General features: G+C 40.2%; 1 protein-coding gene and 1 long non-coding RNA gene across 2 annotated transcripts in view; both read right to left on the reverse strand.

Annotated features, from left to right (window-relative positions):
• Window positions 1–8,209, reverse strand: part of METAP1 (methionyl aminopeptidase 1) — a 59,380-nt gene extending 51,171 nt beyond the window's left edge. The window contains exon 1 of the mRNA XM_023252915.2: window positions 7,986–8,209. Coding sequence (XP_023108683.1) covers window positions 7,986–8,099 — 114 coding nt within the window. The 5' untranslated portion in view covers window positions 8,100–8,209. The remainder of the gene's footprint in view (window positions 1–7,985) is intronic.
• A 1,832-nt stretch (window positions 8,210–10,041) lies between these two features.
• LOC123385007 overlaps window positions 10,042–15,915 on the reverse strand; it is a 39,307-nt gene continuing 33,433 nt past the window's right edge. The window contains exon 3 of the long non-coding RNA XR_006596919.1: window positions 10,042–10,467. This is a non-coding gene — a long non-coding RNA (uncharacterized LOC123385007). The remainder of the gene's footprint in view (window positions 10,468–15,915) is intronic.

Raw genomic sequence — 15,915 nt, forward strand, 5'->3', positions numbered from 1 at the left:
GTCTTTTTTTTTCTTTTTAGATTCTATGGATGATTTACCAGTAGTTTTTAATTCTACTCAAAATCTAACAAAAACAATTTAGCAAAGAAAAAAAAAGATAATACTTATATATAGATCCTGACTTTAAGGTACATAAAACCTCAATTCAAAAACAATACTAAATTATTCACACAATAACTGCATTTATATTTTTCTCTGCATTTGCTTAGTAGTGAACAATGCAAAGTTATCAGTATTCAAATAATCAAACCTACCAGTAGTACCAATTAGCAAAATAACCAGGAATAAAATAAATCCCTTCACCCAAAAAGTCACGTCCCATGAGGGAGGGAGGGGGAAGCCAAGGCAGGTCTAATGGCACTTACATTTACCTATTTTACTGAGTGATTTAACATCATAGCTTGATGGATAAGACAAAGTAGCCTTCGGAACGTGATATAAAAGGTTGCCCTTTTGTACCTTTCATCAAGGGAAAATCATTAAAGACAGGTTTACAATATGGAGAAGTCTCTGTCTCCTCTTACTTTATTAAGGAAAATTGCTACAGTCACAATTTATCTTTTTTACCCTAACCACTAGAGGCCTGAGCTATGACCCAGACAAATGGGACACTAGCAGACCCCAGCTAACAGCGTTTTTAAGAATGCTTTCCAACAGACATGGCACATCTCTAGTGTATCAGGAAGAAGTCCCTACTGAATTTTATGGTAAAACAGGTAAGTTACTGGAGACAAAAACAGGAGATAATTTTTTTTTAAGTGTCAATGTAATTTTCCTTGTTGTAGGTAAAATGTTGAATAGCAGACCTCTAGAGCTTATTCTAGAGGGGTGTGTGTGTGTGTGTGTGTGTGTGTGACTGAAACTTAATGCCTGATTAGCACCTTCCACTTCTCCCTCCTCCCAGCCCCTGGCAGCTACCATTATATTCTTTGATTCTATGAATTTGACTATTTTAGATACCTCATGTAAGTGGAATCATGTAGTGTCTGTTAACTGGCTTGTATCAGTTAATATAATTTCATGGCACATTGCAGAATCTCATTTTTTAAGGCTGTATAGTATTCCACTATGTGTATATGCCACGTTTTATTTATCCATTCACCCACCCATGGACACTCTGGTTGTTTCCACAACTTAGCTATTGCGAATAGCGAGTGCTACAAGAGACATATTGCAATATATAACTCGGGGGAAGAATTACAGGGTCCCTCTCCCAGGTTTAACTATAGCTGCCAAACATGTTGAGACAAGACACAGCTTACAGAGTGTGTTGAACTGCTCTTTATTCAAAGCCACACACAAGACTGATACTAATCAAAGAAATCAAAAGAAAAAGGTGTAATTGTTGAGCTAGGAGTACTATCTGCCCAAGCATGAATAAGCAAATGCTTCATGTTGAAACTGTGAGGTCAGGAGAGGTTCATGATCAAGCAGAAAGGGTAGTAATTATATTTATACTCCATTACATTATATCTTTGATACGCAGAGATTCACAATAGTTGCTTTACAGAGTATGCCTGCCTATATTATATCTACTAAATGGGTTTACTATTAATACCAAGGACAATTCCTCAGTAATTAATACAGGAGTTACCATGCCATTGCTTTTCCCTCCTAACATCTAGAGCTAAGCATGCGCTTAGCTATGTGCTTATGTGTCTGTCACGCCACCCCTGCCAATTTTACTAAGACCAAACTAAAAATTTTGTATGCCAAATAATTTTTTATATGTCAAAAAGACTCACCAAAAAAAAAGAAAGAAAAAAGAAAAAAAGCGACTAAAACATCTATCCACAAACTGTATGAACAATATAAGATCACACCTACTACCAACAGCCCTTCAATCTCTAAAAACTTCATTAAAGACTTGTTCCACTTGATTACCTACCAAATGCTGCTTAAAAAAAAAAAAAAAAAAAGTTTATTTATTTTTTGAGAGAGACAGAGTGTGTGTGAGTTGAGGGACAGAGAGAGAGGGAGACACAGACTCCAAAGCAGGCTCCAGGCTCTGAGCTGTCAGCACAGAGGCCAACATGGGGCTCGAACCCACGAACTGTGAGATCATGACAGGAGCCAAAGTCAGACACTTAACCGACTGAGCCACCCAGGTGCCCCAGAGGCTTGCTTTTTATAAGTTCTACTGGAATAGAAGTATAACTCATGCCAAAATGCCAACACGTTTGTTTATAATATAAGCATGTCAATAAAAAGATCTCCACTGGGGCATCTGGGTGGTTCAGTCGATTAAGCATCTTGACTTTGACTCAAGTCATGATCTTATGGTTCATGAGTTCGAGCCCGACACTGGTGGGTCCTATCAGCACAAAGCATGCCTGGACTTCTCTGTCTCTCTGTCCCTCTCAAAATAAATAAATAAATAAGCTTTAAAAAAAAAAAAAAAAAAAAAAAAGATCCCCACTGACCACCACAAAGTCTGCAAACCAACAATGATCTTTATAAGATCGATGAGCTTCATAAGAAGCTCTGATAGTTATACCCAATCACCTAACTTACAGTAGTTATCTAGGGGTGGTATGACATAATGTGAGGAATGTAAAGATAATCCCTATAAAATACAATATGGTAATATCTCCATCAATGATGAAGATGAGTTCCAGAAATACGCTGCATTATCAGGAACTTTGATACAAAAGGAGAAAGAATTTCAGAGGACAGGGTTGCATTTCAAAGATGCTGTATGTTGGAAGGGCAATTCCTTCCTTCCTTTCCAACTCCAACCCACAAGATGCTCAGCTACTCAACTTTCTTCCTGGAGACCCAGTTCATCACCTGACTTTGCCACTGCTTCTTTGAAAGAACCTACTGCAAGACTTTGTTCAAAATGTTCATAAACAGACAGGAGCACATGTGTGGGGGGTAGGCAAAATGGATGAAGGGGAGTGGGAGATACAGGCTCCCAGTCATGGAATGAATAAGGCATGGGAATAAAAGGCACAGCACAGGAAACGTAGTCAGTGATATTGTAATAGTGCTGTATAGCGACAGATGGTAGCTATATTTGTGGTAAGCACAGCCTAAAGGTACAGAGATGTTGAATCACTGTTATACACCTGAAACTAATGTAACATTGTGTGTCAACTATACTCAAACTAAAAAATTTAAAATAAAATAATGATGATAAGGTTCTAAATATTCTGAGAATTACTAAAATGTGACAGAGACACTAAGTAAGCTAAATGGGGCCAAGAAACTTGCTTGACACAGGGTTGCCACAAATGTTCAATTTAAACAAAAAACACAGTATCTGTAAAGCACAATAAAGCAAGCACAATACAATTAGGTATACCTATATATACCTCCATTTCTAGCTTTTCTTTAATTTCTCTCAGCACTGGTACATACTTTTTTTAGTGTAGAGATCTTTCATTGCTTTTATTAGATTTTCCCTAGTTATTTGATTTCTTTGGGTGCTACTGTAAATAACATTATTTTATAATTTTACTTTTTGATAGCTATTATGGAGAATAAAAATTGTTTTACGGCACCTGGGTGTCTCAGTCGGTTAAACGTCCAACTCTTCATTTCGGCTCAAGTCATGATCTCATGGCTCATGAGATCAAGCCCTGTGTCAGGCTTTACGCTGGCATTGCAGAGACTGCTTGAGATTTTCTCTCTCTCTCTCTCTTTCTCTCTCCTCCCCCACTTATGCACACACTTTCTTTCTCTCTCAAATAAACGTTTTTTTTTAAATTGTTTTCATAATTAAAAAAATATTTTTCATAAACAAATGATACTTCTTCCTAAACATTTTTAAACCTTCCTCATAACTAAGTGTAAGGGTATTAGATGTGAGGCAATATGCATAATAACACCACTCACTGAACACTGTGCTGAGCACTTTGCACGCTCTCTTATTCACCTTCCCCTCAGCTCCATGAAGAGGATACACCATTAGCCCTCTACTACAAATTTAAGAGAGAACTTAGCCAAGAACATAGCAGCAAAGATTTAACCCTAGGTCAGACTATATACCCAGTCTCTTTCCACTCACACTATACTATCTTTTAGTTATTGTATCTTATAAATGATTGGAAATCACTCATGTCTTCTCAACTGATCCTTTAACTACACACAAGGTAGCATCTGCCCTGGGCTGATATTCACTAAGGGCAAGAATGCTCTTTGCTTTCCTTCTCAGGCCCATCAACCTCTCTTCTTTCAGTTAATAAACTAAGTGCCTACAGTGTACAAGGTATCGAAAATGAAAATAAGTAAAGCATAGCCTCCATCTTCAAAATATTCTTACAGACTCCTAGGAAGTAGAAGTAAACTCCTATACTACTATTGAAACTACTAAACTACTGGGGCACCTCAGTGGCTCAGTTGGTTAGGCATCCAACTCTGGATTTCGGCTCATATCATGATTTCACAGGGTTGTGGGTTTAAGCCCAGCATCGGGCTCTGTGGTGACACTGTGCAGCCTGCTTGGGATTCCCTCCCTCTCCCTCTCTCTCTGTTCCTTCCCCACTTGTGCTCTCTCTCTCCCCCTCAAAATAAACATAAAAAAAATTAAAATAAAAAATAAACTATTAAATAAAAATGGACATGCATCTATAAGGAAATACCATCAAACATCAGAAACTCCTGAAAAGCTTGATTTTCAAATAAAACAGATTTTACTCATTTAAAGGACCAAAACTTTTCTTAAAATTAAGCATCTTAGGGGTGCCTGGGTGGCTCAGTCACTTAAGCATCCAACTTCAGCTCAGGTCATGATCTCACAGTTCATCGGGCTCTGTGCTGACAGCTTGGATTCTGGAGCCTGCTTCAGATTCTGTTTCCCTCTCTCTCTGCCCCTCCTCTGCTCTTGCTCTGTCTCTATATATCTCTGTCTCTATCTAAAAATAAATAATAAACATTAAAAAAAATTTTTAAGACAAAAAAAAAGTAAGCATCTTAGGAGTGCCTGGCAGGCTCAGTCAGAGGAGCACGTGACTCTTGATATCAGGGTTGTAAGTTTGAGCCCCACATTAGGTGTAGAGATTACTAAAAATAAATAAACTTAAAAAAAATTTAAGCATCTCAGATAAAAATATTTCTACCTTAAGCATAAAACACAGTATAACACTAAGACCTAACATCGGAAAAAAAAAAAAAAGTTAGGGAGGGAGCCAAACCACAAGAGACTCTTAAAAACTGAAAATAGGGGTGCCTGGATGGCTCAGTTGGTTGAGCAACCGACTTCGGCTCAGGTCATGATCTCACACTCTGTAAGTTCGAGCCCCGCGTCAGGCTCTGGGCCGATGGCTCAGAGCCTGGAGCCTGCTTTGGATTCTGTGTCTCCCTCGCTCTCTGCCCCTCCCCCACTCATGCTCTGTTTGTCTCTCAGAAATAAACATTAAAAAAAAAAAAAAAAACCTGAGAATAAACTGAGGGTTGATGGGGGGTGGGAGGGAGGGGAAAGTGGGTGATGGGCATTGAGGAGGGCACCTTTTGGGATGAGCACTGAGTGTTGTATGGAAACCAATTGGACAATAAATTCCATATTAAAAAAAAACCTAACATTGATTAAATTTACCAATGTGCAAAATGTTTTACATACTCTTAGTATTTACTGAAGACTGAACCCTGTACTATTAATGGCCCCATTTTAAAAGGATGTAACAGAAAATAAAGAAGCTATATTATTTGCCCAAAGTCACATGGCTAGTAAATGATTAAGTCATGATTCAAATGCAGCCTCTCTATGCAGCCCTGTGATACACTTATGATTGATTCAAACACTCACTGCCCACCTACTGCATACAGAGCATCATGTTGAGAAATAAGAGGGCAGTGAACGAGACAGCTTATTCATGAAACTCACCTCCCAATTAAGAAACAGATAAATAAGAAAATAAATGAGAAAATTACAGATTGTATAAAGTATTATAAAGGAAATAAAGAAGGGGATGTGAGTAAGTAACTGGAAAAGAAAGGCTTACTTCTGTTATGGCCTCTTGTAGTCTTGCTCTCAGCCTGTTTCCACACAAGCTGGCCAGGCAGCCAGGCTGGCGACCAGAGAAGCAGACAGAAGACAGACCACTCCTAGTGAAGATGATCAGAGAAGTGGCAAGGAGAAGCCCTAGTTTCATGTTTTCATAACTGTGTTGGCATTTTTCCACAAACCCTAATGAGCCAATGTTCTTTGTACTGAATAACACCGTGCCTAAGAGAACATCACCTATGCTGGATGAATACAGTTTCACAGTACCTTTCTAAAATCTCAACAGGTAAGTGTGTGTACACGTTAACTCATTTGGCATTACAAAATGCCACCTAATCTTAAACGCAATGAAAACCACATTATTCCACACAAGGATGATACATAATTTCCAAAAGCAAATTACTGGGTTTTTGTTTTGTTTTAAATCCAGTCCCACATAGGCTTCAGCAAATGAGAATTTGAAAATTATTTCTAAGAAACAAAAGGACTCATACCAGGTTTAGCACGCTGAGTAGTCCTAATGCTATTTTTAGAAAGAGCAACTCTTCTCAGTGCAACTTTTTCCAAATGATATTAACAAGGTCAAGGATCATATCCTATCTAAAAACATGACCTATACAATATAGCTAGGATCTCTCATAATGGCTTATGCACAAGTGTTGTGACCTGAAGGATTTGTTTATTTTACATACATCTTTAGGTTTACATAGTTTATATTGAAGATATTCATATTCTTGTATTTACTGTTCTTATATATTTGTTTCTATTCCATTCATTGATATTTTTTATATGGCAGTGTTGCACTGCACTGACAAGCCTCTAAAACCAAAAAAAGTGCTTCACGTTTTACCAACATTTCCATTTACTGGATAATTTGAGCTCCAGAACAACCTTGTGAAATATGTAAGTGAAAGTATCACCTTTCCCTCTACACAGTGGGAGTTCAGAAAGGTTAGGTAACTTGACTAGTTCAAGACTGCACTGTAATTGGCAAGGACAGGACAGGGCCCTGCCCAGGCCTTCAGACTCTTTGTTCATGCTCCTCTCCCCACAGGACGCTACTAATTTAAACCTGAACTTTCACGTGTCTCTCTTCAACAAATCTGGACTGTAACTACGAGCCTTACCACTGCTACCCTGCCAATACTCTGTTCCAATGCAACCGGAACACTAGTACTCTTCAGTAAACATAAACACCGGCACACGTTTCTGTCAAGACCCCATTCAGTGCTGGGTTTGTCCACTGCACAAAACTTACTAAAATACACCACGGCCTTAAAGCATAACCCTTAATGGAACTGACTTTTTCCCTTAGTGGGAAATTCAGTAAATGAGAACGGTGACTCATAACGCTAACTTACGGTTTTCTAAATTAATAATTTTGGGTGCCAAAGCAACAGAATGAATTACAGACCCCTCTCTATCCCCACGTCCAAAGTTGCGTAAGTGTCAAAGCGCGGTAGTAAAACACAAGGACACAGGTGGGGCTGGAGCTAACATTCCTCCTGTCTGCGACCCCCACCACCCCCAGGCAACCCAGTCCTCAAAACCCAGTGGGTGTCTTCCGACCTCCAATCCCGCCGGGACCAGAGTGACTACCCAGCTCCGCAGCCCCCTATGACCATGATCAGAGTCCTGCCGGGAGCTGTGGAGACACGCCAGAGGGGCGTGCCCCCTCCCCGGGGCGTCCCCACCTGTCTCGGGTAGCCCGCACACCTGGTAGCCCCAGCACCGGCAGGAGATGCGCGGCGGGAACCCGCCCCTAAACGCGGCGCCTTAGGACCTCCGAGCTACCCCGGACAAGTCCGCTTCCGCCCCCAGCCCACATGGCCGCTGCAGACCGCGCCCGCGTCGAAGGGGCCCAGGCTCTCCGGAGGCGGGAGGGGGCGGCGGCGCTGCGGCTGGGGGTAGGAGGAAGCGCGGCAGGCGCGCCCGGGGGGTGGAAGAGGAGGAGCGCGTCCCGACCGGCCGCGAGGGCAGGCACAGAGGGAAGGAAGTCCGCCAGCGGCGGCGGCGCCGTGGGAGAGCAGGCGTCTACCTGGGAGCAGAAGTACGAGCCTTGGATGCCCAGCTTGATGCAGGTGGGACACTGGAGCTTGGCCTCGCTGCTGCAGCCGTCCGTCTCGCACACCCGCGTCTCCACAGCCGCCATGCTGCCTGGCTGCTGGAGGAGCGCCTCACTGAGGAAGAGGAGGAGAAGGAGGAGAGAGGGCAGGGGAGGGGACAGAGGCCGAACCGGGGGAGGAGCTCGGCCTGCGGGGCCTGGGCGCGGAAGCAGAAGGAGCGCCGGGCCGGCCCAGACCACGCTGCGCGCCCCGCCCCCGCCCCGCGCGCGCAACTGGCGCCCCGCCCCGTGGCCTTCGCCCCGCCCCCGCCCGTGGCCCCCGCCTCCCGGCGCCAGTCGTGCACGTGGGGGCTGTGAGGCAGTCTGTCGGAGACCTCCTGCTCCGCGGGGTCCCACGTCTGTCCCCGGGTAGTGCGACCTCCTGGCGCCCGGCGGCGAAGGGCGCAAAGGGAGAGGCCCTCACGTCTTGCGCTGTCTGTACCTAGGGAGACAGCGCCCCGGCCGTGCCTTACTGAATGTCCCCCACACTCACAGGCGGTTGGAAAGAGCGCCGCGCTCCTCTGCGTTGGTTCACCCGGCAGCTCCTTGGAAAAGGAAAGTAATTCTCTCTTTTAAAGTACTGTTTCTCACCGATAGTGTCTGCTCTGAGGCCTAAGGACCGCCACTCAGTCATTCACAAAAAGAGGAGCCAGAGAGCTGTCAGAAGATGGGCTGAGATTTGCATCAGGCCGCCCTCGTGCCTGATTTTTTTTCACACTCCCCCCCCCCCCATTCGCAGTGTACAATGTTAGTAATAGTGACACAACTACTAGATATTCAATAAAACAACGATTTTTTTGTATTATCCCAGTTGATTGTTTGAAAGGTGAGTAGGGAAGAATTGTTCTAATGTTGAAGCACCGGAGTTGAAAGGAGCTTTAGAGGTCATCTGATGTAAACTTGTTGCCTAAATTTCTTCAACTACATCCCAGGTCTGCCATTTTCTAACTTGTGCTTAAATACCTCCTGTCACTGGAAAGGGAGAGGAACTAATATTTATTGATCATCAGCTAAGCGCTGTGAACTTCGTGTTATCTAATCCATATTTTTTTAAACTTACATACTTAATAGACGAAAAAACTCATGCTACTTTTATTTTTAAGTGTTGCTGTATAAGCAATACAAATAAATAATGTAATAAGATCAAATAATACATTTTAAAATGTTACACGTGAGCAAAAATCAACGATTTATGTGTGTATAGATGCGTATGACATACATATGTGTATATGTATATATAAAATATTTTTTAACAAAAACAAAGACCATCTTTAGTTGCTTGCTTTCTTCAGTTATTACATTACAAACTTGCTTTATTGTCCTTAAATATAGTATAATTTATTATTGATTTAATTATGATTTAATAATTTAATTATGATAAAATTTACCACATAATTTAATGTCTGCGTAATATCCTATTGTATGGGTAATTCACTGAACAAAGCTCACTAACAATAGACATTTAAGTTATTTTTAACTGTTACATATTATGAACAAGGCTTCACTGAATACCCTTTTAGCTAGAACTTTGCATACATTCTTATTTACCTAGGATATGTTGTTAAAAGTGGAATTGCCTCATCAAAGGATTGTCACTTTATTTTTTATGATACAGTTTGTCAAATTTTCCCTTAAAAGTGTATACAAATTTACACTCTAGTCAGAACTATACTGACACATTATTTCCTGAGACTTTGCTAGTGCTGATTATTATCTTATCTTTAATGCCTGTCATTTTGATAAATGGAAAATGGTATCTTATTTTTTTTTATTTTATTTTATAATGAGGCTGGACATTTTTTCTCTGATTATCACCATTTGCATGTCTTCCTGTATGTGTTTGCTTTTATTTGTTAAATTTTCCTTTTGCAGAACAGTACTTAAAAACTAAAAAAAAACAAGACACAAATTGGCCATAATACTATCACCTGAACACCTCAATGTTTCATTTGTCCTTGTTCCCTCAATCTTTATCCACATGCATCTTCAGCATTTACATATTTGCAATTATTGATAGAATTTTTTATTCTACATTTTCACATAATACTATGCCATGGATTAATCTCAGATTTAGGAAAAACACTAAGTTCTATTCCTTTTCAACATGACAGCTCTTTTATGTGTTTGAGACTGTCAGGTCTTATGGTTTGTCAGTCTTACAGCATCCCCTTCCATCTGTAGTAAGTTTAGATCCCTTGCAATCTTTCTCCATCTAATCTGGAGGAATTCCAGTTTGTTCCCTCATGGGTTGTGTCCAGATGAAGCTAATCAAATAGAGGAAGAGGAATTATTGAAAACTCTAGTCCAAAAGACCCTCAGGGTTCTTCTCAGGCATGGGGAGACCGGAAACTCTTCTGCTTTTGCTAGCTGTCTGCTCTGGAGTCCGCTGTGTCCTTGCACCTTTAGGAAAGCAATGCTGTGGGGCAATTAAGAGCACAGATGTTGATTAAGATAGGCAGACCTGGGTTGAAACCTCTGCCTCCCAACTCTCCTCCCTTAGTCATGTTCCCATGAGCAACTTATTTAACCTCATTTCCCATATCTGAAAAATACAAGCTAGAGTACCTACCCATGGAGTTTTATGATAGTTAAATCAAATAGATTTTGTGAAGTGCTTTGGAGCTCCATTAGCAATACTTAGTTCGCTTTGCCATCAAGTCCTCCTTCCTTGGTCCTACTCACCCCACCACCACACCAGCCTCAAACAGGCTGTTGAGTGAGATAAACTTCCTAAGATCACCTTATCTTATTCTCAAGATAATCATCCATATTCCTTTTATTTAAACATAAAAAAGTGACAATATATGAGAGGTTTTACAAAATTATGTCTGTCAGAGTCCCTGTTTTATTCTTCTCTTCCTTTTGAGATTTTAACTGTTTCTGTTTTAATTCCTATGTGCAAAGTTCAGCCAACCCACATCCAGGAGGCAGAATGCGCTTCAGAATCGCAGCTGAGAATTTGGCATTTATCAAGAGTCCTTTGGGGGCACCTGAGTGGCTCAGTCAGTTAAGTGCCCAACTCTTGATTTCAGCTCAGGTCATGATCTCAGGCAAAGCCTGCTTGGGATTCTCTCTTTCCTCTCTCCCTCTGCCTCTATCTCTCTAAATAAATAAATAAACAAACAAACAAACAAACTTAAAAAAAAACCAAAAAACAAAAAAAAAACGAGTCCTTTGGCCTTGGAAAGCACTTGTTTCCCAGGACTTCTGCATAGAGAGAAGCATTTTTGATATCATGTTTAAGCACATGTTCAAACTATCTGCCCAACTAGCTACAATATTTCCAGTGTCCATGGACATTTCAAATCAACATAGCCAAAAAGAAACAATTATCTTCTATTTACCCACTTTTGCCCTTCAAATCTGCTTTTTCTCCTGAATTCCCTGTCTTGCTTTGTGACATCCTCTATCTAGTCTTTTCTCCCAAGTTAAAAATTAGGCCCCCTCTCTCTCAAACCCCCACATCAAATGAATCACTCAGTTTCATAGACTTTATCCTCTAAATATTTTTTTAGGGGTGTCTGGGTGGCCCAGTCAGTTAAGCGTCAAAGTTCAGCTCAGGTCATGAGCTTGAGATTTGTGAGTTCGAGCCCCACATCAGGCTCTGTGCTGACAGCTTGGAACCTGGAGCCTGCTTCAGATTCTGTTTCCCCCTCTGTCTCTGTTCCTCCCCTGTCACGCTCTGTCTCTCTCTCAAAACAATAATAATAAAAACATTTATAAATAAATAAATTTTTTTTAATATGTTCTCTCTTCTTATGGCTACAGCTTTAGTTTAGGCCATTTTAAGCCTTTGCTTAGACTGTTACAGTAGCTTCTTAACTGCCTTTAATCCATTGAATCTACCCTGCCATCAAGCTGATTGTTCTCAGAGATAAATCTGATCATGCCTTTCCCCTGTTTAAAATCCTTTGCTAATATGGGGCTTGTAGAGCTGGAGCCAGGGTCAAAAGGTGGCCAGACCCTGCAGAGTTGGTGGTAAGGAAACAGGACTAAGGAGATCTGTGGACCACCAAAGTCAAAGCTAAGGACACAGCCAAGGAGATAAGGGACTTGGTACATAAAAATGAAATGAGCAAATACATAACTAAATTAAGGATAATGAGAGACAAATTTATCACTATCTGAGGGAGTTACAAATATGAAAAGGATGAAGGCTAGGATGAATCATGTGGTATTATATTGGATTTGGAAATATTGATGTGATGGGCTCCTGGGTGACTCAGTCAGTTAAGCGTCTGTCTCTTGATATCCACTCAGGTTGTGATCTTATGGTTGTGAGATCAAGCCCCACATTGGGGTGGGGGTCAGGGAGAGGTCAGCATGGAGCCTGCTTGGAATTCTCTTTCCCTCTCTGCCCCTCCCCCTCTCTCATATACATGCCCTATCTCTGTGTCTCTCTCTTTCTCAAAATAAATAAACATTAAGGGGCATTTGTGTGGTTCAGTCAGTTAAGTGTCTGATTACTGCTCAGGTGAGGTCACAATCTCACACTTCATGAGTTCAAGCCCTGTATGGGGTTCTGTGCTGACAGCTCAGAGCCTGGAGCCTGCTTTGAATTCTATGTCTCCCTCTCTCTCTGTTCCTCCCCCACTCACACTCTCTCTCTCTCTCTCTGTCTCAAAAATAAAGATCACACTGTCTCTCTCTCAAAAATAAATAAAAATCAAAAAAAATTTTAATAATTAAACATTTTTAAAAATATATTGATGTGAACTCAAGGTTTTGCATAATAGATAGATAATATGGACATGCATATATGTGTGTGTGTGTGTATAGTTCTGACCACTAAATGGAACTATAGGCAATGAGCACACCTAATTTTCAGATCTTTGTTTCTAAATACTTTTCTCCAATAAAAGGGATCAGATGTCCTTGGGGAGCTGGCTCATTCCAAAACTAGAGCAGGGAAAGTACAAGTCTGGAAAGTCAAATTGTACCGGAACATAAGGTAGAACACAAAAATTATGGTGACTATAGAAAGGACATGGTAGCCAAGTTGAAGCAGCTCCCACTGGCCAAATTGAATACAATGTGAACCAGAATAAATAGTGATAGTATCAGATTATAACCCACTGAAAAAAGATAATATTCCATGAGCCTATATTTCTAAAAAGACATAAATGAGGGACAAAAGTAAGCTCTTATTTACAATAGAATATCAACTAAGAAATCGCAAGAAAACTGAGAGCTTTTATTCTAAGATCAAGAACAAGACAAGAATGTCCATGCTCACCACTTTTATTCAGCTTAGTACTAGAAATCCTTGCTATAGCAATCAGACTAGAAAAAGAAATAAAAGGCACCTAAATTGGTAAGGAAGAAGTAAAACTTTACAATTTGCAGATAACATGATATTGTATATGGGAAACCCTAAAGGCTGTACCAAAAAACTATTAGAATTGATAAATGAATTCAGTAAAGTTGCAGGATACAAAATTAATATACAGAAATATGCTGTATTTCTATACACTAATAGCAAAGTAGCAGAAAGAGAAATTTAAGAAAACAGTCCCATTACAGTTGTACCAAAAAGAATAAAATAACTAGGAATAAATTTATCCAATGAGGTGACTGACCTATACTCTGAAAACTCTAAGACACTGGTGAAAGAAATTGAACATGACACAAACAAATGGAAATCTATTCCATGCTCATGGACTGGAAGAATTAACATCACTAAAATGCCCATTCTACCTAAAGCAATCTACACATTCAATGCAATCACTATCAAAATACCAGTAGTATTATTCACAGAACTAGAACAAATCCCAAAATTTGCATAGAACAACAAAAGACATCAAATTGTCAAAGCAATCTTGAGAAACTGATGGTATCACAATCCCAAACTTCAAGATACACTACAAAGCTATAGTAATCAAAACAGTATGATACTGGCACAAAAATAGACACACAGATCAATGGAACAGGATAGAAAGCCCAGAAATAAACCCACACCTATATGGTTAATTAATCTATAGCAAAGGAGGCAAGAATATACAATGGGGCAAAGACAGTCTCTTCAACAAATGGTGTTGGAAAAACTGTATAGCTGTATGCAAAATAATGAAACTGGACCACTTTCTTACACCAGACACAAAACACGATATGGATTAAAGCCCAAAATGTGAGACCTGAAACTATAAAACTAAAAGAAAACATAGTAATCTCTTGGACATCAGCCTCATGAACATATTTATGGATATATCTCCTCACGCAAGGGAAACAAAAGCAAAAATAAATGATTGGGACTACACCAAAATAAAAAGCTTTTGCACACCAAAAGAAACTATCAACAAAATAGGCAATTTACTGAATGAGAGAAGATATTTGCATGTACCTGATAAGGGGTTAATACCCAAAATATATAAAGAATGTATACAACTCAACACACACATTCAAACACACACACACACACACACACATTCACACACACACACACACACACACACAAACCCAACTAAAAAATGGGTAGGGGCTTCCAGGTGGCTCAGTCAGTTGAGCATCCAACTTCAGCTCAGGTCATGATCTCGCAGTTCATGGGTTCAAGCCTGATGTTGGGCTCTGTGCTAACAGCTCAGAGCCTAGAGCCTAGTTTGGATTCGCTGTCTCCCTCTGTCTCTGCCCTTTCCCCACTCATTCTCTCTCTCTCTCTCTCTCTCTCTCTCTCTCTCTCTCTTTCTTCTTCTTCTTCTTCTTCTTCTTCTTCTTCTTCTTCTTCTTCTTCTTTTTCTTCTTCTCTCTCTCTCTCTCAAAAATAAACATTAAAATATTTTTAATGGGCAGAGAATCTGAATAGACATTTTTGCAAAGAGAAGTACAGATGGCCAACAGGCACAATAAAAGATGCTCAACATCACTAATCAGGGAATGCAAATCAAAACCACAATGAGATATCACCTCATATCTGTCAGAATGGCTAAAATGAAAAAGACAAGAAATAACAAGTTTTGGCAAGGATGTGGAGAAAAAGAAAACCTCATACACTATTGGTGGGAATGCAAATTGGTGCAGCCACTGTATGGAGAAAACTGTATGGCAGTTCCTCAAAAAATTAAAAAGAGAAGTACTACACACACCAGTAATTCCACTACTGTGTATTTACCCAAAGAAAACAAAAACACTAATTCAAAAATATATGCACTCCTATGTTTATTGCAGCACTACTTAACAATAGCCAAAATATGGAAACAACCCAAGTGTCCATTAATAGATGAATGGATAAAGAAGGTGGTATGTATATACACTGGAATATTGCTCAGTCATAAAAAAGAGTGAAATCTTGGGGCACCTGGCTGGCTCAGTCAGTCAGGCGTCTGACTTCGACTCAGGTCATGATCTCACGGTTTGTGAGTTTGAGCCCTGTTTCATGTTCTGTGCTGACAGCTCAGAGCCTGGAGCCTGCTTCGTATTCTGTGTCTCCTCCTCTCTCTGCCCACCCATGCTCATGCTCTGTCTCTCTCTGTCTCTCAATAATAAAATAAACGTTAAAAAAATTTTTTTAAAGAATGAAATCTTGCCATTTATAACATAGATGGACCTAGAAGATATTACAGTAAGTGAAATAAGCCAGAGAAGGACAAATACTGTTAGTTATATGTGGAATCTAGAAAACAAAATAAATGAATAAACAAACAAACAGCAGGAATACAGAGAACAAACCGATGGTTGCCAGACAGGAGATTGGTAGGGGAATGGGTAAAATAGGTGAAGGGGAATGGGAAGTACAGGCTTCCAGTTATAGAATGAATAAGTCATGGGGATGAAAGGTATAGCATAAGGAATATAGTCAAAAGTATTGACAATACCTATTTGGTATTCAATGATAGCTACATGGGTAGCTACACTTGTGATAAGCATAACA

Source organism: Felis catus, chromosome B1, assembly GCF_018350175.1.
Source record: "Felis catus isolate Fca126 chromosome B1, F.catus_Fca126_mat1.0, whole genome shotgun sequence".
Classification (NCBI taxonomy): domain Eukaryota; kingdom Metazoa; phylum Chordata; class Mammalia; order Carnivora; family Felidae; genus Felis; species Felis catus.